The 22,814-nt window shown below is 53.8% G+C and overlaps 1 protein-coding gene and 1 non-coding gene across 2 annotated transcripts in view; one reads left to right on the top strand and one right to left on the bottom strand.

Moving 5' to 3' along the window:
• Window positions 1-212: 212 nt before the first annotated feature.
• The window catches only part of SAMM50 (SAMM50 sorting and assembly machinery component), a 32,865-nt gene continuing 10,263 nt past the window's right edge, over window positions 213-22,814 (bottom strand). Inside the window, exons 5-15 of the mRNA XM_032882818.1 lie at window positions 21,541-21,647; window positions 20,691-20,821; window positions 20,176-20,263; window positions 18,044-18,172; window positions 17,531-17,602; window positions 16,631-16,717; window positions 14,028-14,098; window positions 11,018-11,085; window positions 6,618-6,764; window positions 5,776-5,917; window positions 213-370 (exon numbers count right to left, since the gene is read on the bottom strand). Of these exons, the coding sequence (XP_032738709.1) occupies window positions 325-370; window positions 5,776-5,917; window positions 6,618-6,764; window positions 11,018-11,085; window positions 14,028-14,098; window positions 16,631-16,717; window positions 17,531-17,602; window positions 18,044-18,172; window positions 20,176-20,263; window positions 20,691-20,821; window positions 21,541-21,647 (1,088 nt within the window). The 3' untranslated portion in view covers window positions 213-324. The remainder of the gene's footprint in view (window positions 371-5,775; window positions 5,918-6,617; window positions 6,765-11,017; window positions 11,086-14,027; window positions 14,099-16,630; window positions 16,718-17,530; window positions 17,603-18,043; window positions 18,173-20,175; window positions 20,264-20,690; window positions 20,822-21,540; window positions 21,648-22,814) is intronic.
• Window positions 13,219-13,291, top strand: TRNAK-CUU. Its single transcript has one exon. It is a non-coding gene; the product is annotated as a tRNA-Lys (tRNA).

The raw sequence follows: 22,814 nt of genomic DNA on the forward strand, positions 1-22,814 counted from the left end.
GGCTCAGCTGCGGGCTTCTAGTGCGCGGGAACCAGACGAGGAGGCCCCAGGAGCCTGGGAGGGAAAGCAACCGGGGCGCCGTGCGACGGGACCTCCCGGCTGGCCTGCCCATGTGGACTAGCCTGGGGCAAATCTGAATGTCCCTCCACGCGGTCCTCCAGAAAAGCCAGCGTGGGACACAGCAGCGGAAAGCAAATCATATCCACGGTGTCTCTGAGTGTTTGTCTTTAAAATTTATTGGTGTGGTTTCCCAGAGGGCTGCAAAGAACGGCACGGACACGGTTCCTCGGCGAGAAGGTGCGTGGTCCCGAGCGTGCGCGGCAGCTACAGGAACCTAATCCCGGCTCCAAACTGGACACCGTCACATATCCTAAAAAAGCAAAGGGCAGACAATCAACGCTCAGCCCCGTCATCACAACGCCATCCCTGGCACCTCTCTTCCTGCCTCCAGCACAAGCGCTGTGGACTCGGCCACTCTAGGCAGCGCCCCGCCTCTGGCCCTCCTCTCCTGCTGCCCCATCCCGCCTGCGAGCCCTGCAGCCTCCCCCCCTGCTGCCTTAAGAACCAGCTTCCGGAGGCTAAAAACACAGTAACTCGTGGGGACACAGATCCCCCTTCAGGTGGGGGCTCCCTCCCAACCTCCTTTCCGGTCTCCCAGTTCTGACCCAAGTGGCAAAAGGAAACGAAGGAGCCAAGGCAGAAATGTCATGAACAATAAAAGTCCTGAGGGGAAAATAGCTTTGTGTGGTTTCTAAGGCTGCCAGGCAAGGAGTAAGTTGTAAGAGACTTTCTGTGCAGAGCGGAGCGGTGACAAGAGAGGTGTCCTGGCTGGAAGGAACACAGGTGGCTGTGGAAGGCACCTGGTAAAGTATAGCACACAGTGGGACTGGGGACCACGTGATCTTGATCTTGGGGGTTGTGAGTTCAAGCCCCACACTGGGGTAGAGATTACTTAACAATTAAGAAAAAAAAAGAAAAAAAAAAAAGAATCGTTCCTACGTTGAAAGGAAAGTTGATAATTTTGTTGGCATAACCCCTGTGCCCTTGCCCAGTCTCAGGGTTTACAGAATATGAAAACTTGCAAGAAGTTTTTCTTTTTCACCCTGTAAGTGAGTGAATAAAACCCCTGATCTAGGAAGAGATTCGAGGCGGACCACTGTCCCCATCGCCAGGACCCCCTGCGGGACCGAGGTGCTCCATGACTAATGGCATGAGGAGTGCCCCAGCCAGGACGGTGGCAGGCCCTCGGTGACTAGCAGCAAAGCACACCAATGTCCTCCGACAGGCAAAGACCTACAGCTAAAGCCAGGGCTGTGTTTGTTCAGGTTCTGCTCGAATCTAAATGACTTCTCTGTTTTACACCACCGGGTCCGTAACAGGGGTCCATGCCTGCATCACTGCCCGTGCCGGGAAGAGCAGGCGCCCACCAAGAACACAATAGCGTGTCACAGTTATACGAGGCTGATGCCACTGAGACAGCGTCACCAAAACATGTGTCCTCCTGTCGTGGGTCCACCTCAGAGTTAGGTTGTCTGGGTCTCCCCGGGGTCCCCTCCCTCCAGCAGGGTCCCGACAGACCTGGCCGTGTGCACCTTGGAGCCCCTGACAGCAGCTCCCTGACTCCTGCTCCACACCGTGACGGTCACCATAGGAGTCTCTGTGAGGGTCCCACCGGCACCATCCCACTGCTGAGCCCTCAGACCTGAGCACGGCCCGTCGGCAGTCACACGGGGACACCAGGTGCCGGCCAGGGACCACGGCAGCGGAGAAGGCAGACGAGGGCCAGAACTCACTGGCCTTGGGCGTGTGCCCGAAGTGAAAAGGCCAGAGAGGATGGAAGAGGGCAGCGGCCGGGACCAAGCGGCTCCCTCCCCGAACTCCCTTCTGCTCCTGCAGAATGACAGTCGCTGGCATTCCGGGCTTATGCGCCTGGGCTGGGCTGCTCTGTGGCCTGGAGCGCCCGCCCCTAGAAACCACCTCCCCGGGGAAGCCGTCATACACCCTCCCCAGGTGAGATGAGTCTCTTTCTCATCTCCCGCCTCCTAGAGTGAGTGGCTCTCAGGACTTGCCTAGCTCACCCCTGCGCCTCCAGGGCCGCCGTCAGAGAGCCTGGACGAGAGAACACAGTCAGGTCTCAGACACCGGTGCCTGCCGTCAATCCCCCCCCAGCACGAAATGCAGCCCGCATTTCAGAGCTCTTTCCGCTCGGGGAAAGGTCTGAAATCCTAATCGGAGTGTGTCTGCGTTAGGAGTGGAGGGAATCCCCAGGCGAGTCTCACACACCTAACCCTGTTCTGCCACTGCCTGATTTCCGAGACGAAGATCAAATTCTCCCAATGTCACCCGAACGTCACACAATTCCGAGTCTGATGGTGAAGCTTCGAACACAGCCGCGCACAGAGTCCAAGCAAGCCCCACATTCAGGGGTAACTAGGCGGACCCTGCGTGGGGGACGCTGGACACAAAACGCATCTGCGGCGAGCAGCACGGTCGGGGTCACAGAGCAGAGCCCAGCCGGAGGGGCAGAGGGGCTTCCTTGTGTTCTGGCCTTTAAATGCCGCATGCACGGCGCGCTTCCGCCTTCCAGAGCGAGCCGCGTCTGAAATTCGCCTCTGAAACAGATGCTTCCCGTTTAGAGAGAGCAAAGCTGACAGCAAGCGTTCTCCGCAAGGACTCCGTGACTGGGGGAAGGACGCGGGCCCGCAGCGGGGCAGCGGGGCAGCGATCCTCGGAGCACAGCGACATCCAGTGGCCTGGAACAACACTGCAGCCATGGGGACGGCAGCCGCGGGCTGAGCTGAAGGACAGGAGGTCCACAGCCCTAGGGACGTGCCCCAAGTCACATGGGCGGGGGGACACACAGGGACAGGGCAGGGCTGGGCCTGCAGCCCCACGTCTGCTGCTCTCTGGAAACCGGCTGAGAGGGGAGTAGTCAGTTCTCCGTGGTCGACGATCATTCCGTGACACGGACACGACAGCCTCGGCTGTAAAGCCACAGGCACTGTAGTTTTCTTCGTAATAAAAAATATTTAGAATGCATTTACTTACATAACTTGCACTGATACTGACACGATTAACCCAAACGGATCAACCGTCGTGGAAACAGCCTGTACAATCTCTGAGACAGGAAAGTGCGTACAGAATTCAAGTCCGAGGAAGATCTTCCAAGAAGGTAAGCACGGAGGAGATGACTTTTCTCTTTCTGCAGTTAACGCCCGAGGCACAGAAAAAGCAGCGTGGGGCTGCGAGGAGCACCGCATTCCCACGTCCGGGCTCTCAGGAGAGGGAGGTGCTGGTGCTGGTGCTCGGTGCTCGCGTGGTTTTGGTGCGGAGGCAAAGGCACAAGGTCCGGCCTCAGGCAGGCCTGGTCCTGCTGCTGAGCTGACCACGGACCCGCCGAGGCTGCCGTCCTCGTCTGCGCGAGGGGACACCTTCCCCTCCACGGAGCGGCTGGGAGGCTTCCAGAACGGCGTCAAGGACTTAGCTGGGGGCCTCACACGAGGCACGCATTCAGTCAATGTGAATGATCGCCGTCCCTCCCCAGAACGCTGTAACTGCTCTCAGAAGGGACACGGGTCAGTCTCCCTCCGAGGGTGGCTGGTCCACAAGCATCAGCCTCCCCGAGGAGCCCAACAGGACTGTGGTGTCTGCAGGTCACCCCGCACCCGGGAGGGTCTGCCTTTCCCAGAGCGCCCCCGCGGAGCCAGGGGCACATTATGATTTGAGAAGCGCCTGTTCCTGGGGCTTCGGCACCCACACCTGACTTCACCCTGGAGACACCGCCCCTCTGGTGCTCCCACTTAGCACCCAGTGGGGTGGGCCAGGGAGACCCACACTGTCTCCTGCGGTGGGAACACGGCCTCACAGAACGCAGCCTCCCAAACTCTGCTCACTTACCGGGGACTGTAAACGTGTGCGGAATCTGCTACAAAGTTACCTAATGTGCAAACTTTGCTCTAGGAGAAAAATGCCCGTTTTCACATTTCATTATCTCTGAAATCGGGAAATGACATCCCCTCTGTGGCGCATCTGAAACGCAGCCAGGGGCAGCCAATGCAGAAGCGGAGGGACAATGTCTCCGAAGGGAATGCGCTTGGCTTCCTTAGTGAAAAGGGCCCCAGTGAGTCCGCCAGGAGCCACAACACGAGCAGGCACCAACATCTATGGACAAAACGCCGCGCACCGTTCTAAGGGCTTCCCGCGCGAGGGTTCATTCAGGCACGGTCATGAGTGCCCATTCTCTGGGCAAGAAAACCGAGACCCAGAGGGGTTGAGTCACTTGCCCTGGGTCACACAGCCACAGAGCGGCTGAGCTGAGACACCGCGTGGACAGCTGGGCTCCCGCACAGACAGTCCGTGCACCCAGACCCTTTTCAGCTCTGGCTCTGTGCGGAGAACAGGCGTGGGGTCAAGGGGAGTCAACGGCGATCAGAGTAGCGGCTGGGGGCGGTGGCGCGGACGTCACTGGGAGCCAGGGCAGCCCGGCGGCCAGAATCAGCCTCCTGGCTAGAAAGAGGGGCACGTGCCAGGGACTGCGTCACCCTAAGGATTTTGGACGACAGATTCCCGAGCCGCACCTAAGAGCTGGTGCTTCCTTAAAAGCCCGCTGAAGCAGCTACTCGGTAAAAGGCACCACCACCTACCACACCGAAGCAGGAGACGGCGGGAGGAGAAGCAGCACTGTTCTTTCAGCGAGGACAAACTCCAACGTCACGCTTGAGACTCGGGCTGTGACTCAGCCAGCACCACCGCTTGGTGGCCACGTAAGTGTAGACAGAACGCCAAAAGGAAAGAAATATAGCCTATAGCCCTGAATGCATTAGCGTGAAAATAACGAGGGAGAACACAGACACTGCGAACGGCAGAATGCTGACGTGCCCCCAGAACTCGCCCGTGAAAGCCCTGACCATGAGTACTCAGAGGTAAGGCCTCTAGGGGTTCATTAGATTCAGATGATGTTATGAAGGCGGGGTCCCCACGGTGGGGTCCCGGTCCTTATCAGAAGAGACATGGGAGAGCTAGCTCACTCTCTCTTCGCCAGGTAAGGATACGGAAAGAAGTGGGAAGAGAGCCCTCACCAGGAACCGAACTGGCTGGGACTCTGGTCCCGGACTTGGAGCCTCCAGAACCGTGAGACACACACGTCTGCAGGTCGGGCCCCCAGTGTGCGGTGTTCTGTTAGGGCGGCCCCACCTGATACGGACTGAGACACTGCTTCCGCATTTCTCAAAATGTATCCAATGGATGCCAGATAAACCAAGAAATGGAATTTCTGTAACTGTAAATGACCTCAGGCCATATTTCGCAAATCTTGCTCAGTAAGAGGACTGGGGGAGAAAGGCCAGGCTGGCAGGTTCCTCTGCTCCCAAGAGAAGGCTCTGGGGAATGAGACCTCTGTGGCCAGGAGCAAAGCCTTGTCCCCTCCAACTCTGAGTTCCTGGCCTGTAAAGTCACCCATCAGAAATACCTCATTCCATTTTTAACAAGCAGGATCCATAATGCCTCCTCGATTCCTCCGACCGGACCTGGGGAGGGGCCCCCATGACTTGGTGACAGTGAGGGCAATGAGGTAGGGGAACACGTCACATTTTTCCTCCAAACTGGATGGAGAAAAACCCAACGGAGAACAACGTGCTTTCATGATTTTGCAGACTATTCCATTTCTCCTCCAACCTGGATTCTTAAAGCCACCGATAAAACGATTAACCATGTCTGCAACAAAACGGAATTGCCAGACGGTGCAATGCACCTGGGAGAAGAACCCCTAGCACCTACCTGTCCCCCTTCTGCACGCCCATGGGGACACAGTAATTCAGCTCCAGCCGGGCGATGTTGCCGAGCCTGAGGACGATCCCGGCACCGTAAGACCAGCGGATGCACTCGGCCAGCTTCCGGATGTGAGCCTTGGGGCCCTCCCCTGGAGAGAGAGAAGAGGATGTGACCAAGAGTGCGGAGCCCCTTGCAGAGCTGTCCTCACACAAGCCCTGGCTCTCTGCCTTGCTGTGTGGCCTTTGGGGGTATTTAAAGCCAGGCCTGGACATTCAAGGAGAATCCATGAAGGGGGATTAGGACCAAAATCAAGGGAGGGCTGGGGAGCTGACTTCCCACTCAGTGCGCCAGAAGCCATCTCTGGGCCTGGCCTATTCTGTCCCCTCTGCCTAGAATGGCATTTCTCCCGTGTCCGGCCACCCGGGAAGCCCCGCTCCACGCCGCAGGCTAGGGCCCTCGTCTTTTGCACAGCACTCCAGATACCTCTTCAAGTCCCCCTGGCTGGAGGCGTCGGCCGTGACTCTCCTCCAGCCCCGAGCCCCTTGAGGGAGAGGCAAACCCAACTCAGCTCGGGGGTCATAACGGCCAGCGGCGAGCAGGCGGCCCAGACAGACATGTCTGCCATGTGAGCGAGTAAGCAGATTTTGCAAGACCGCCTCTGATGGCGCTTTCTCATGTGTGTTTCATTCAACAACTTTGCTCCCCTTATCAGGCGCTGTCGGAGAAAGGGAGGCCCGTTCTCTGATTGTAACGACACCGTCATCTAACCAGCGGGCAGCTGCTCGGGCGCCACGCTGGGAACACGAGGCCAAGAGCGCCGGATGGTGTCGGGGCAGCCTGGGCCTTACCGTAGTTGAGGTTGCACAGGTTGCCGGCGTTGAGGAAGAAGTGCGTTCTGAACAGCTCCCCGAAGCCGCCCTGGCCGGGCCGGAAGGGCAGGGGCGTGTACACGTGCAGGCCGCCGGCCCAGTAAGCTTCTCCACCCAGGTAGTCACCTAGTCAGGGAACAGGTGCAGAATAAGACAGAGGCTCGTGGATTTGGAACCACACGCGAGTCCAACACGCTCCACCAGTGAGACGTGGGCCGTGAGTGGATCACACCGTGCCCGGGCTCCGCGAGGGGGGCCCATCTAACTCCCGGGGTCAGCCTCACTTTGAAGTCTTTCTTTTTCACCTGGCTTGTTTCATAAACTTTCACTGGAAAGAAAAATGCTAGTGTAGCTTGTAAAAGAAGGACGTCAGAAATTTATTAGGACTGTAAAACGGCTGGGATGAACCAGGTGAGCTCACGGACGTCCCCGTCCACGACTGCGGAGGACCAGATCGCGGCCGCCTGGCCGATCAGATGGCGTCCTCGGCAACCACTTCAGGGCCACGAGACAGGAGGCAGCACGCAGAATGGGCCTCTGCAGTTTCTGGAAAGCTCTGTACACACTACTCATCAAAAGGCACAGAATGTCTACTGCCCGCCGGGTAAGGAAGCAGCGTCCGCCCTCAATGCGTCCAGGGAAAAGGTTCATTTTTGAAAGTTCATGACCACTTAGGATTTATCTGTTTTTGCAAAAGGTTACTTTTTGACAAAATTCAATGAGACTATCTGCTGAGAGTATATAAATGAATTATTTCTTTAAGAAATGCTCCTATCTGGTCCATTTTAACTATGAATAGCGATGACATTGAAGCAACAAGAAAATAAAATAGCCCTGAATATTTTGTACTTTGTTGCAAAATAATATTTACAAAGCGTCTTTGTATTCGCTAATACAAAATGATGGCTCATTAGGAAGAAAAGTGAGTTTTCTCCAAGACTGACCTCAAGGAATAACCTGCTTGTTCACCTCAAGATCAGCTGTCTCCTCAGTCCCTGTTTTAGTACCAAAGTTCTAGAGGGAATAAAAATGGACAAGTAACAGGAGGTCAACTATGTTTGCTTTTCATTTCCCAGGAACCACAGACCTTTTAAATAATCTTATTAGATAAAATAATTATTTTACTCTGGTCATGAAAGCAATACACTCATTGTAGGAAATCTGGTAAGTGAAGGAAAGTAGAAAAAAAGGAAAGTATCCTTCAATTTCTCCTATTCGGAGATCATCAGCTAACATCCTGGTGCCTCTCATCCAGTGAAGTGTGATGATAACTGAGAATAAAAAAGTGTGAGTCATCGCATATGTACATACGTGGATATATACTCTAGTCCCGCTTTAAAGGAGCTGGTTTAATAGCTTCTTATGTCATAAACACCGTCATCTAATATCTTCTATTATTTGGAAATGTGATTTGAATTTTCTTTTAAAGATTTTATTCATTTATTTGTCAGAGAGAGAGAGACCAAGCACAAGCAGGGGGAGCAGCAGGCAGAGGGGGAAGCAGGCTCCCCGCTGAGCAAGGAGCCCAATGTAGAACTCCATCCCAGGACCCCGGGATCATGACCCGAGCCGAAGGCAGACGCTAGAACCGAGCCCAGGTGTCCCTGGAAGTGTGACCGAGATGCCTGAATCACTCCACGGGTACCACACTTCCCTAATCCTGTCTACTGTCACACTGGTGTCTAATTTCTTGTACGCGTTCGTCAGTCTGTCATAAGTCTCCTTGCACACACACATTTAAAACCTTGTCCTGCAGTATAATCTACATACGGAAAAGCATGCACGTCCTAAGTACACTGCTCGGTACACTTCCCTACACACACCACACATCTGCACAGCGAGCACCAGACTGAGACTCGGGCACACGCAGCCCCAAAGACTCTGCTCTCCTTGCTGACCCCTCCCCTGCTGGCCAGCAGCACGGATCATTCTCGCCCGTCTCAAAACTTCATGTGGGCCCAGTCGCACCTGACGCCTCCTCTGGGGCTGGCCTTGCTGTTGCTGGTCCTGCACGTTTCTGACGCGCGTTCGTGCCATGTTCAGCTCTAACCTCGTTCACCCGCTCACTACGGAACAGTCCACGGTGTGAAGATGCCACTATTTATTTGCCCGTTCTACGCTGATGGGCCTTTGGGTTTCTAGCATGCAGCCTGGAGCTGTTGTTATTGTGCTCATGTATGTCAGGCTCCTGATACACACGGTCAAACTGCTTCCACGAAAAGGGATGTAATTTACGCTCCTGCCCGTAGTGTCTTACCGATGGCCTAGCACGGTACTAAGTGGACCATCGTCGCGTTTTAATTTTCAGGCACGTGGCAGACTCCTACACTTCCACAGTCACTGTATACTACTTCCTTACAAAGAAAAAAGAACAAAACTATCCCTAAGACGTTACTTCTCTTAAAAAGTAAATGACATACTAAAAAAGCACCCTAAAAACAAATGACAAGAAATGTGTGTTACATACAAAAATTTATGCAGCCGGCAGTCATTATAAAATGGAGCCAACAGAGATGTTCAAAAAAATAGTTCAGAAAATCAGGGTAGGATATTTTATAATGGAATGGCGTGCAAACATTTAAATGATGTTCTGGAAGATTTTAAGAACATGTGGAAATGCCTCGGATAGAATGTGAAGTGTCAGAAAGGGATCCAGGAAACAGGGATGATTGAAACAGGCTTTCCAGACAACAACATAAAGCTTTAAAACCTTGCAAACCCTTTGATCTAGGGATTCCGCATCTAGAACGTTATGTTATAAAGTAAAACTTAGAGATGAGCACAGGTTATTCAGAAACACTGTTTTATAATCATAAGGAAAGAGAAAGCCTAAATGTCAGACACTTGGGATTTGGTTTAAAAAGAGGCCACTCTGGCAACAAGATGAAACATGCAGCCATGGAAAATGACAGAATTTTTCTCTCTCCGATTTGCTGCTGGCGGGAATGCACAACGGTATGGCCATTTTGGAAGATGGCCTGGCAATTTCCTACAAAGATCATACAACTTAATCATGCGATCCAGCAACCACTCTAACTTCCGGTTCCCCAAATGAGCTGAAACTTTATGTCCAAACAAAAACTCGCACGTGAATGTTTGTATCCGCCTTACTCGTGACTGCCAAAAACTGGATGTCCACAACCGAGACGGCCTTCCCTGGGAGGTGCATGGGTAAGCAGAGAGCAGCACAGTCACGCGACGGAGTGTCGTTCAGCGATCTAGAAACAAGAGCCCTCCTGCTGACATGTGAGGACGAACCTTACACGCCTGCTGCTCAGGGAGGCCATCTGAAAGGGGCACATACCGTAGGGTTCCAGCTATGTGATACTCTGGCAAAGGCAGGACCGAGGGGAGAGGAAGCAGCTTGGGGTTGTCAGGCAGGGGGCGGGGGCGGGAGGGAGGAGTCCATGGAGCACGGCGGGTAGGGCGGCCGGAGAATCGGGAAGGTGCTGGCATAGTGGGTCTAGGCCGCATGGAACCGCAGAGCACAGAGAGCCAGAGCAGGAACCGTGGGTGCACTCAGTAGTCACACGCCGATACCGGCTCACAGCAACAACGAGCGGGCCTAACGGAGGACGCCAATCACGGAGGATACTCGGACGGCATCCACGGAAACTCAGGTGATTTCAGCCCAACTTTTCTGTACACCTACAGCTGCCCTCACCACCCATCTATTAATCCAGCAAAGTTACAGGAGCTCAAGAAGATGAAATAAATGGTCATTAAAGATGATGGAGCACTCAATCCCGTAAAAATCTCTGTCGTGTGCGTTACTGAGGGCGGTGGGAGAAGCAGGTCAGGACGCGGCCAGGAAGGTACCAAACTCGAGCGCAGAGGCGAGCCTGCTTAAACAGCAAACGCTCCCGCACTGCTCCTGCCGGGCAGTGAGGTCACGGGTCGGAGCCGGGCACTCTTTGCTTGGATCTATTTTTTTCATTTTTCTACAGTTCCCTTGACAGGTATCTGTCCACGCCTGCTATGTGGTAAGTACAGCCTTAGGTGCCAATTCCATGGGGGTGAAACATGATGTCTGCCACTGTGGTAACTGAAACACGCATAGCTACCCTGGACTAGGACGCTGGGAACCAGGCAAGCCCACTTACACACGAGCTTTCCATCAGCCCGGTTCTGCAAATGTGTTTTCTCCTTCTGGTTTTTTTAACCACACTTTGTTCTCGCCAGCCCCCCTCATCATGAGAACACAGTATGACCCGCACAACCTACAAAATCCGTGTTTACTGTTTATGTTACTGGTGAGGCTTCTGGTAGGCGCCCCTGACCTTCTCCCCACTCTGCTGTGCAAGGGTCTAGGGTCCACGCTTTCACAAATGAGATGTGACCCTCATCTTGGCGTCGCGGGCTTTTGGGGAAAGACTCACCTTCGCTCTGCGGCCCCACGCTGTGCATGCTAAACCCGCGCACACTGGTTGGTCCTCCGAGGTAAAACCTACAACGGAATGGCAGAGGTCAGAAGAAAACCACCAGGTGGAAACTACAAAATACGGTGAAAGTGCAGAAAACACACAAGTGAGGTTCATGTTTGGTACTGGGCTGTCGCCGACACTGTCCCACAGCAGAACTTTTAAGGACTGGGAGGAGGCATTGGAGTAAGGGGACTTTCATAAAAATCTAAACCACAATCTAAACACTTCAAGCTTCTGGGGATATAAGTGACAGAAAAGACAAAACTAAAGACCCTTCTTTAGAAAAGAGGGACATGCGGACTGTCTACTACAAAGGAGGATTATCCGCCGTCCGTGAGAATTCATTATGTAACAGCTCTGTTATAAAACGGCCTCCGATATGTTCACACGCAATTTTAAGTTAAAAAAAGGCAAGATAAAAATTATTTAACAGTATGATTCTGATTTTACAAAAAGAGGAAAATAATACTAGAAGAAAACAGACCAAAATAGAATTACTGTTACTCTAAATGTTTTTTTTTATTTTCTACAGTGAGCATATAATTAGAAAAAAAAATATTACAATTAAAAAATGAATTCCGGGGCGCCTGGGTGGCTCAGTGGGTTAAGCCGCTGCCTTCGGCTCAGGTCATGATCTCAGAGTCCTGGGATCGAGCCCCGCATCGGGCTCTCTGCTCGGCGGGGAGCCTGCTTCCTCCTCTCTCTCTGCCTGCCTCTCTGCCTGCTTGTGATCTCTCTCTGTCAAATAAATAAATAAAATCTTTAAAAAAAAAAAAAAATGAATTCCTTGTGTATTCCTAATGACTGGGTTATCACACTCTCAAAAAGGGTATGTGAACAAAATTAAAGGCATAAACTAACAATTACTTAGAAAGCCCATCCCCTTTCTGTGAAACCTAACACCTTACTGGAAGTCGACCCTAGGCCATGCTGAGTACTGAATAATGAAGTCAAATGACAAGGGAAGTGGTGTATACTTTCCAGTGGGGCTGCCCCCCAGTGGTGCCCCCTGGCCGATGCCACAGCTGGCTGCAGGGAGCAGTCCACACTCCCACAACAGCGCGGGGGGGAATAGGGCACTATTTCTCCCATTTTCTAACCACATAAAGCCTCGATGAATGTATTCATCTGAACCCGAGTTTAAAAGTCTATAAATGTGTTTTTTAACATTTGGGATTTCGAAGCGATGCCTTTCTAAACGCCCTGTTAACATTATGGAAACAAACAGCAAGCTCCATTTACTTTTTTAAAAAAATGATAAATCACACAATATTCTTTGGAAGTGATTAAAATGATCCAGGAAGCACAAAAAGAAGTCCTCGCCCCCTTCCCTCATCTGCCCACCTCCTGCCCATCTCCAGAGTGGACGGCTATCACTGGGTTGGTGGCCGACCTTCTAGACCCCTCAGGGCCATCCATGCAAACACAGACAAGCGCAGGGGAGCTTCTGCCAGGTGCAAAAGCAAGTCGCTCAACGTGAGCACGTAACAGTTTTAACTCGTAGATGTCTACCTTGTTCTCGCTCATCATTACAGTCTCTCTGAATGCCTGTGTTTGAATTTAATAACCCTGTGTCAGCAGTTTTCAAATTCCTGCTCTTCTCGACGGGGCTACGATGGATATCCTTGTACATGAACCTCTGTGTGTTTATAAATGTATTTCTGCAAATTAAATTCTTCGAGGTGAAAGTGTTAGATCCTAGAACTTAAAAATTAAACATTTTTATACTTACAAACCATCTCCCATGAATGAGGCTAAACTAAACTAGTTTAAACTAAAACATTTTAATTAATGCAAGGTTAAAAGAAAAAGTTTCTTGCCCTCAAGAACAATTATTAGTATTTCAAAGCCAACAAACACGATTTCATCCTCTGCTGATAAGAGCATAAATTACTACAGGTTTTCTAAAAAGTAGTCTCCCTCAACATCTTGATAAGCTTTAAAAAAACGTTCATATTGGGACAGCACTTCCACATTCAGGAATCTCCCCTCAGAAAATAAAGTACAAAACGTGACAGAGTCAAGCTTCTAGGGTTACTTATATGCAAATAATGAAAAATTAAAATGTTGCTTTTGAACAATTTCTCATGACTTGCTGAATGGGTTTACTCTTTATTTCTTCAAAACCTTTTAAAAGGCAAGGAAAACAAAGGGGCGCCTGGCTGGCTCAGCGGGTAGAGCGTGTGACTCTTGATCTCAGGGTTGTGGGTTCGAGCCCCACACTAGATGCAGAGATCACTTTAAAAATAAAATCTTTAAAACAAAATTTTAAAAAATTAAAAAAAAATCAGGGGCACCTGGGTGGCTCAGTGGGTTAAAGCCTCTGCCTTCAGCTCGGGTCATGATCTCAGGGTCCTGGGATCGAGCCCCACATCGGGCTCTCTGCTCAGCGGGGAGCCTGCTTCCTCCTCTCTCTCTGCCTGCCTCTCTGCCTACTTGTGATCTCTGTCTCTCAAGTGAATAAATAAAATCTTTAAAAAAAAAACTAAAAAAATCAAAAGCAGAGAGAACACAAAAGTGTATGCAGATTACAGTACATCAACAACTTGATACAGACGTGTGTATAAATTTACACGTATGCACGTGCACAAAGCCACAAATAATAGACTCAAAGGAAATCGTCCCAAATATTACCTCTGCTTCTCATTGAGCAGGATTTTTTTTTACTTCCTTAAATGTTTCTCTATATTTCTGCGATGCATGTGAACTGTATTCCTTCATGCTCAAGAGGGAATGTAAGATTTTCCACATTATGAAGTTAATTCCCTCCCTCAAAAAAGCAAAACACATAAGTATGAAGTATGTTGGATATTTTGAAGTTACCTGCAACAGAAAAACTGAAGTACAATTTGAAATATCCGCTCTCCTAAACAGTGAAGCTTCTCTAAAATAAGTTATAAGGAAACAACCCAAAAGAGCCAAAGGTGAGCATAAGCATGTCACCCACTCACTGGCCCCTCCTCACCTGTCTGCAATACTGGACGGTTTCTCGCCGATGGGCACCAACATCCCGCCCCAGAGAGATGCTGAGAAAACCTGCGGAGACACAAGCAGACAGCCGTGTTCTTGGGCGCTCCTGCCCCGCGGCCGGCCAGCACACTGAGGTCTGGCTGCAGGCCCTCTGGTGCAGAGCCCTAGGTCAGAGCGCAGGGGTTACAGGCTGGGAACGGGGGATCGTGTGGCTGAGGAGCTGCGGTTGATGGTGTTTCGTGGATATTTTTAAAACCTGAGACTTCAAATTTCCCATGAAGATACAGCAAACACGAGCACACACCCAGCCCCACGCCCGGGCAAGGCAGGGCTTCCGCGGCTTCCATTCCAACGCAGGGCAGCCCCCCGCTTCCACACGGAGTGAGGCTGAGCACAGGGGGAGATGCACACCTTCCAGCCGGGGGCAACAACACTGTCCCGTAGCCCCAGATCCTCAGCAGGCCTGAGAGCGGCCTGTAGCCCTTCCTGCTTCCCTCCAGGTGCCCCCACCACTGGCCCCAATGGTAACGCCACACTGGGCCTGCCTCCGAACAGAGACCAGTTTCAACCAGGGGCCCCAAGCTCTCTGCCATCTGGTCCCACCTTAAACTGTCCCTCTCCTTACTCTGTCCGGTCAGGGCAGCCCCCCGGATCATCCGGGAACGAGCTGTAGCTGCTGCCCGGACAGCCCACCTCGGGCTCCCTGACTGGGTTCCGGGCTGCGCCGCCCCATCAAGATGCCTTCCCCGACTGTCTGCAGTAGACCCGCAACCCCTCTGGGCCACTTCCTCTTCACTTTCTTTTAGCGTCTTCCTACCACTTGCCACCTGCTCAACTGTGCACACACAAGCTTGCTCGTGGGTCTCCCTTTACCAGAACGTGAGGGAGCGGGAACCGTGTTTTACTGACTGAGGCAGGGCTCACGCCCAGACAGGACCGGACAGTGGACGGAGATGTAGGGGGCAGACAGGGAGGTGGGTGGTTCCCAAAGAGCACAGGGACTGGAAGGACATGCAGGAACCCCGATCTTGGTCTGGGAGGTCAGAGGAGTTCTACAGGAGGCACGCCGATGCCGAAGTCTTAAAAAGGCCGGGAACGCGGGGCCAGCGAACAGGGGAAGGAGGGGACCTAGAGCCAGCAGAGGACAAAGTACAAGTGCCTGGAAGTAGGAGAGGCTCGTCCTTTCGGGAAACGAGAAGGAGTTTAGCAGAGCCAAAGCACAGGGAGAGGGGGAGAGAGACGAGACCCAAGACTGTGTGCGAGGCCAGTAACCCCAGCTGCACGCGGCAGAGCGGTATTGCGAAGGCCTGCACCTCGGAGACCAGCATGTCTGCGGCGGGAGGGGAAGGGGGAGCAGACGTGCACCAGAAAGGGACATCACCAGCAAGGTGAGAAAACGCAGCGTGGGGTCTGAGTGACAGAAGATGCAAGCCCGGGCACTTGGCGGCCTTCAGAGTGAGGACCCCTCCGAGCAGTTCCGGGGGTCAAGGGCAGCTGGCGGAACAGCCGTGCAAGCCAGTGGAATTGGAGCCCGGGCGCAGGGTATGGATGCGCGAGGGAAGTCACAGTTGGTTTCAGACACACTGAATTTGACGTGTCCCCGAGGAACAGAGTGGAAACGCCGGGCAGCACAGGACTCTGGCGCCGAGGAGAGCTGCGCCGAGCTCTGGGAGCGTGGCACACGGACGGGAGCTGCAGCCACGGGGGGCGAGATCCTCCAGGGAGAGAGGCAGCGCAGGCCACCTCCACGAGAATCGAGGGGAGACGCTCGCACGGTGGGAGTGTGGCAAGCCGCGAAAGGACCCCGCGAAGGGGAAGCGGACACGTGGGAGGAGGATACAGTCATGATGGAGTCCAGAGGACAGCATCGAGCAGGGTGGCGAGGGCCGGGGAGGGGATCGGGAGGAGCTCGACGACTGAACAACGTGGGAGCCTCTGGACCAGCAATGGTGGGGGAGAGGCAGGAACCAGAGTCAAGGAGTGATGATGCCAGGACTGAATGGGACCAGTGACAAGTGACGTTAGAAGTCGACGCGTGTACCATTTCATTAAAACTCACTCCTCACCCCAAGTTTTGTGGTAGAGAAGGGCACAGGTGGTGTGTGTGTCGTGGTGGGGCAAGAGAGTTGTCCCCAGTCACCCCGGCTCTGGGAGGCCTGGAGAACGAGCCAGGGGCTCCTGTGCCTCCGTGAGAATCAGGTCACTTACTCCTCATTCCTGAGCACATCAGGAGAAACCAAACCAAACTGGATTAAAGATTTAAAAAGAAATTCCCAGAAGCTCCCAGAGCCCTGTAGACTCAGCAAAATAAGGTGAAGACTCAGAATTTCTATGGAAGGGACCTCAGAGGGAAAGGACGTGCATTCCTCTGGCCTCCAGACACGTTTCCACAATGGCCCCGAGATGACAAATGGGGAAAGGGCTCTCCTGGGGTCCCACGTAAAATGACCGACAGGTTCCTCTTGAAGAGAAAAGCGATCACTTCTCCCCAGAGTATCCTCCGTTCTGGCTAAACTGAAAAGATTGAGCACTTCAGTTTTAGGCACTAACGTTCCGGGCTTCCCCGCTGGAGGGTGCTTTCTCTCTCTGGATACTCACCGAATCGAATATAAGTTGTTTATTCAACTGAAGCTCAAAATCTTCCTTTATGAAACTCACGTCCCCTCCGGTGTAGCCAGCCAGCTCCTGTCGGCAAGCGATCCCCATGTTGAAACAGAGCAGAGAGACTCACTACACCAGCTCCAAAACCACGTCACTCCAAGTACTACTTAATTTTGTTGTTTTCTGTTTTTAGAAAAGCAGGAAATGGCTCCGTTCGGGTTGTCACTCTAGTCGTTCTAGATGGTCCCAGGGGACTGACATACACACAGCGTCCTCAAACACACAGACCACGCAGAATATATGTTACTTCCATTGTGGGTGAGAGACACTGGCCACGGGAACATTCTGCCGCGTGATACGGCTTGCGTGGCCTACTCGGTGTTGGAAAAAAAGAATTAGCCAATCTTGCACAATTGGGCACATTCGATACAAAAATCTGATTTTTAACTGGTCCTGCGATCCTGAAGATGGGGCTGACAGAGCACCTCTGTGCCCCGCCCCTAGCCGGTCTCCACCCCGGGGACCCTATGGCACACGAGTTAGCCCCTCTGCCTGGAGGTGCTGCCTTACCGGTGACCAAGGGGTTCGTTTAGCCGACTCTCAACCTTCCTCCCCGCCTTCCTCCCTTCCCTTCCTCTCCTTCCTCCCCTTCCTCCCCCCTTCTCCCTCCTCCGCTCTGTGGGGGCAGACCACTGCACTACATGGAGCCATTCCAGAGCCAGGACCCTCATGGGACCGACACCCCTGCAAGCCATTCTAGAACAATCTCGAATAATTAGAATAATCTAGAATAATTAAAGGAACGCATTTAAGATAGAAAATGTGCGTGCCGTGCGGGACTCTCTCCCGCCCCGGGTCACGGAGCCAGCAGGTCGCACGCAGGTGAAGGAGTCCTACCTGGTTAACTTTCAGCAGAGCCCCTCTCCTGGGCAAGATGGAGGAGTTCCGCGAGTCGATGACCATCGCGTGCTGAAAGAAACGTCAGGTAGGTCAGGTAAGAAGACACACCGCCTGGGCGCTGACCACAGGCCGTGCCCAGCCCCTCCCCCACACAGCACTTCCCTTTCTGAAAAGCCCTCTGGGAAGGTAGCTCACAGGTGAGGGAACGAAGAGGCTGGGGCAGATAAATCACGGTCACTGGCTGGGAGCTGACGACCTGTCACTGGGCCCATGCTCTCAAGGAGCTTGACCCTGACCTAAGTGAACCCCGCCGGCTTCAAGCACGTCTTCCCATCTCCACTGACGATGCTTCCACAGAGTAAGATGGGGCGCGTGCCCAGAAACTCACAAAGCCACCGGCAGCCGCCCAGCCCGTGACCCTGCTGGGTCCATCCCACCCCTGCTGGGTCCATCCCACTGCTGGCAAAGGCTGTTCTCCCAACGCGTCGAACTATGTAGTCAGACGCTTACCGAGAGAGATGACTTCAGCGAGTGCCCGCTTTCCTTCCGGACAGCGAAGGACGCCGTCCTGGAGAGGCAGCCCAGCTCCCGCCACACGCCCTCCCACTTGACGGTGTGGCTGGTCTTCCATATGGGAAACTGCAAGGACACAAGGAGACGATAAGCCTTTCTGTGCTGTACCCACGGGGAGTCATCCCCAATCAGGCTTCAGAACAAGGCATAGAAATCTTATTCCAATTAAATGCCCAAGATACATTTTTTTTTTATGGTGGGCGGGAAGGAGGGAAAGGGAAGGCGGGGAACGGAGGGAGGGAAGCAGGAGGGGAGAAAGCTACGATCCTGCTCAAAGCGACAGTCTCAGGGCGAGGAGACGGGTGACCAGCGCAGAGCTCTGTAACCCACAGGCTGCTTTCCCGGCTCTAGGACCTGATACTTGCCCGACGCCACCCAGTCCCAGGTCCAAACTCAGGATGGGTGACAGTAGAGACCCACATCAGGCCCCGGGGAAGAGGGAGGAGATGACGGTGCTCATGAGTGAAGGGCATCCTTCCTGCAGCCAGAAGCCCGAGTCACGTGACCCCAGGACAAGCAGCACCTGCCTCCTGCCCCGACCCTTTGGCCCCGCAGTCAGGCCCGCCCCTCTCAGGTCCCTATCACAGAGACACACTAGGGTTGCTCCGCAACTGTGAACACTGGCTGGTGGCCTCAGGAAGTACGATGACGACGGGACTCCTACATGGAAGCCAGGTCACCCGACGGGGGCGGTCTTTCTTGCCTGCCTGCCATTTCCGCACGGAGGGCCACTCGAGACCCAGCTACTCCCCCAAATGCCTGAGAAAGGTGCACGGTGGCCTAAACCATTGCTTCCTTCCCCACAGGCGGCCCTTAAGGAGAAACTGGCCACCCAGAGGAGACACATGTCTCAGTGTTCTTGGTCACAAGGATGGGACGGGGCCAGATGGTACCATTTTCCTCCAGGGGCTCATCTCTCAAGCCTAGGGCCACCAGCTCCCAGTCCTCTGTCCCTCCCATCCCCCTTTCTCCTCCTCCATGAACCTCTCCCACGGTCTCTTCCAGCAGAGATGGCTTGCACCTCTGTGACGCCCTGGGGCTAAACCAGCTAGCTCTAGATCTCCAAAGATCTGCTCTTTAAAAAAGACTTAGAAAACAGTGATAAAAGGGGCATATGGCAGAAAGATGGGGAGGAGCCCGCACACCAGGGCTCACTGCCGATGGCCTCCGGAGAGCTGCTGGCGGAGGGGCTGGGAGGGTAGTGCCAGTCGGGTGGGCCCCATCCTACTTGGGGCGGGAAGGCACTGAGGGCTACTCCCGGCAGATGAGCAGAGGGGGGCACACGGAGAACCGAAAATGGAACTGGGAGTCCTCACATCGCATCCCCAAGCCATCCCCCCCGTGCTGGGGGCTCCATGCCCCTGGTGCCAGGGCGTGGATGCAAAGAACATGCCAGGTGTGCTCCCCAAGACGCTGGTTCAGCAGGCAGGCAGGGCCCAGGAACTTGCATTTCTAACCAGTTCCCGGGTGAGGCCATGCAGCTGGCCTGCAGGCCGTGCCTGGGGAACTACTGTTATATGGCGTGTCCGGGCCGCCCCTCATGAACCACGGCCCAGAACAGGAGGGAAGCAGGCCGCACGGTGTAGAGAGGAAGGGAGGGAGGGCAGGTGTCACCATAAGGCCAAACGGTGGTCAAATGGCAGGAATTCCATCCGCTGCATTACGTCAGATCCTGCTGGGCGTACGCAAGTGCCAACCAATGAGGAAAGCTTCCAGTCACTGCGGAGCGACCTTGCTGGCTACCAGAACTATCAACCTCAGCACACACGAGGAAGGACAGACACACGGCATTGCAGGGAGCGGGAGCAGAGCAGCCACTGTGAAGCAGAGTGACCCTCTGGCCCTGGTAGTCTGCACGCGGCCTGTGGAGAGGCGCCCAGCCCGGAAGGAACCCACAGTGGGGCAAAGGGCAGAGGGTGACCCCGGCCATAAGGCCCGCGCTCCAGGCTCCAGATCGCAGACAGGCCTGCCCGCCTGGGCCCACCTCCGCTTGCTGACTCAGGCAATCAGCGAAGGAGCTGCCTTGTTCACACTCAGAGGCACAACGGGAAGGACGAAAGGCCACTCACGCTGTACTCGGCGGACACTCCTCTGTCTGTCTCCCGAAGCGAGCTCCAGGGGAACTGGCCGGTAACTTTATATAAGTTTACAGAGAAACTAGGAGACAACAGGACAGAGCTTTAGATGCTGCAACAGTGATTATAACTCATACACATTTCAATTAACAGATCTAAAAATAAACTTATGGGACGCCTGAGCGGCTCAGTGGGTTGAGCCGCTGCCTCCGGCTCGGGTCGTGATCCTAGGGTCCTGGGATCAAGTCCTGCATCGGGCTCCTTGCTCAGTGGGGAGCCTGCTTCTCTCTCTGCCTCTGCCTGCCACTCTGCCATCTGTCTCTCTGACAAATAAATAAATAAAATAAAATAGAATACACTTCTGGGGCTCATTGTCACAAGGAAAGCTACAGCACGCTGTGACGACACACGACAGCCAGCTGGTCCAGCCAAGTGTCTTTTCACAACCGATGCGTCTACTGTAACTCAGAACCAGGCCACTGTGCTCAACGGTCTGTTTGGCTTCCTACTTTCTCTCGAAGTGTCCGGGCCGTGGTTTGAAGAAGGACAGGCCATACGAAGTCTCTTTGGTTCCATACGAAAACTGAAAAGTCACCTTTTCTGCACGGCCTAGAAGATTAGGGAGTTTGAGGCCAAGCACCTAGGAAGAACAGAAAAACAGCGGCGGTTCACATGGTAGGAAGGATAAGTGTGAAGAAAGACTTTGCTGGCAAAGGAGCCTCATAAACGCAGGACAGAACTGCGGACTATGGGTCTGGCCTTCCCTCCGTCACTGCTTCTACTCTCTAAAACATGCCTTTGCTGAGTGGACATCCTGCCCTACACACACGCACGCGTGCGCGCACACACATGCACCGCAAGGCGTGGGGCAGGCTCGCTTGCCGACTGCAAAGCCAGGAAAATCAACAGATTTGGAATTCAAGGGCATCTGAATAAGAAACGTAATACAAACATTCTCCAAACCACTCCTAATCAACCACTGATGGTATCTTTGTTTTCAAACAATCTGAAACACACCACAGTTGGGATGGAGTGAAGCAGGGGAGGCAGCTGGGGGCGGGGGCCGGGGACGCTTGTTGTGATGAGCCCTGGGTGACGTGTGGAAGTAGGGACTCGCTCTGCTGTGTACCCGAAACTCCTCTAACACTGGAGGAGTTAAATTCCCGTGGCCGCGGGAATTTAAATTAAATGAAAAGTAAAACATGCTCTCATCAGTTCTGGGGAGGCCGGTGAGCAACCGCGTGCTAGCCTACACGGATGACGGTGTGGGAGAGAGTCTCCAAACGACCGTCGGTTTGAGCACAGCGACGTTTTAAGAGCTCGTCATCGCAAGCTCCGCCAGGAGGAAGCAGATCATACCATGCTGCCTTCGTTGTTCCCAACCATGGTGTTATAGCTGCCCGTCAGTCTCCTCAGTTCGGTTACTTCAAAGGTGACATCTAGGCCGTTTGGAAGGGCACCATCACCTACGCGCACAAAAAACATCAACCAGTAAGACGGCTGGAGCGTGCAGTTTTATTTTAGGTCCCACTGCTAAAAAAAGACAAAAAGCCACTTGGAGGTTCATTTCATCTGACAAACACACCCTCTACTCCGAAGTCCAAGAACACCCTCCCACAACATCACAATACACCTCTGCACGTGAACACCGGCTTCTAGCTCCCGCGGCGGAAGAGGGCGAACCAGCAGGCCTCTGCGGCAGGGAGCGGCCGCCAGCGGGGTGGTTTAAGCGCCCGCTGTCTGCAAGGGCATTTGTTCTCCTCCTAGGGAGTCCCTGAGAATACTTGGGGCTGCAACTCGACTGCCGCTAAAACACAGAAGCCCTGGGACAAGAGGGACCCTAGGAACCCTGAAAGAGAAGCAAGAAACACCAACACCAGCTAAGAGGTGATTGCCCCTGTCCTCCCGCGAGCCAGGGGAGCGGGAGCTACCTGGTAGCGGGAGCTACCAGGGCCCGAGTCTGCAGCAGCTGCCTCGGCACCCCCCAGGGGCCCCAAAGTGCTGGAGGGCACGGTGGAGCTCTGCAAAGGACGGTGGGGGGGGGCTCTCCTAGAGAGGCAGGGCCGACCCCATAGCCCTGGTGGGGCAGCGGCCGCACGTGGGAAGTGATCTCAACCCCGGCTCCTTGATGCTCAGGCTCAGCCCAGGCCAGAGCCCTGGCACCATTTTTTTAAAAATTTAGTTAATAGGCTTTACTGTTGAGAACAGCTTTAGGTTTATAGAAAAATCGAGCACAAAGTATAGAGCATTCCCACAGAGCCTCCCCACAGACACACACATTTCCATCTGCGATCATCTTGCATTAACGTGGTAACGTTTGTCCCAAGTCACGAACCCCAGTGAGGCCTCGGGAGGGATCATGTGGGATCTGCTCAGGTCATCCTCGCTGCCGTACACTCTAGCGGGTCTGACGGATGGATGACGGCAGGCACTCGCACCACAGAATCATGCAGAGCTGTACTTCAGCTCCCAACCATTTTTTCTGCCCAGTTTCCCGGTAATTCCAGCCGCCGCCAGAACAAGGCACCCCACAGAAGCCCCCCCCAGGGGACGGCAGACAGGAGAGCGCCAAGAGGAAACGCCGCCAACAAGACATGCCTCCCAGGAAAGCACTCCCGAGTCGTGGACAGGCC

The sequence above is a fragment of the Lontra canadensis genome, unplaced genomic scaffold (assembly GCF_010015895.1).
Source record: "Lontra canadensis isolate GAN:19392208 unplaced genomic scaffold, GSC_riverotter_1.0 scaffold84, whole genome shotgun sequence".
NCBI classification, from domain to species: Eukaryota; Metazoa; Chordata; class Mammalia; order Carnivora; family Mustelidae; genus Lontra; species Lontra canadensis.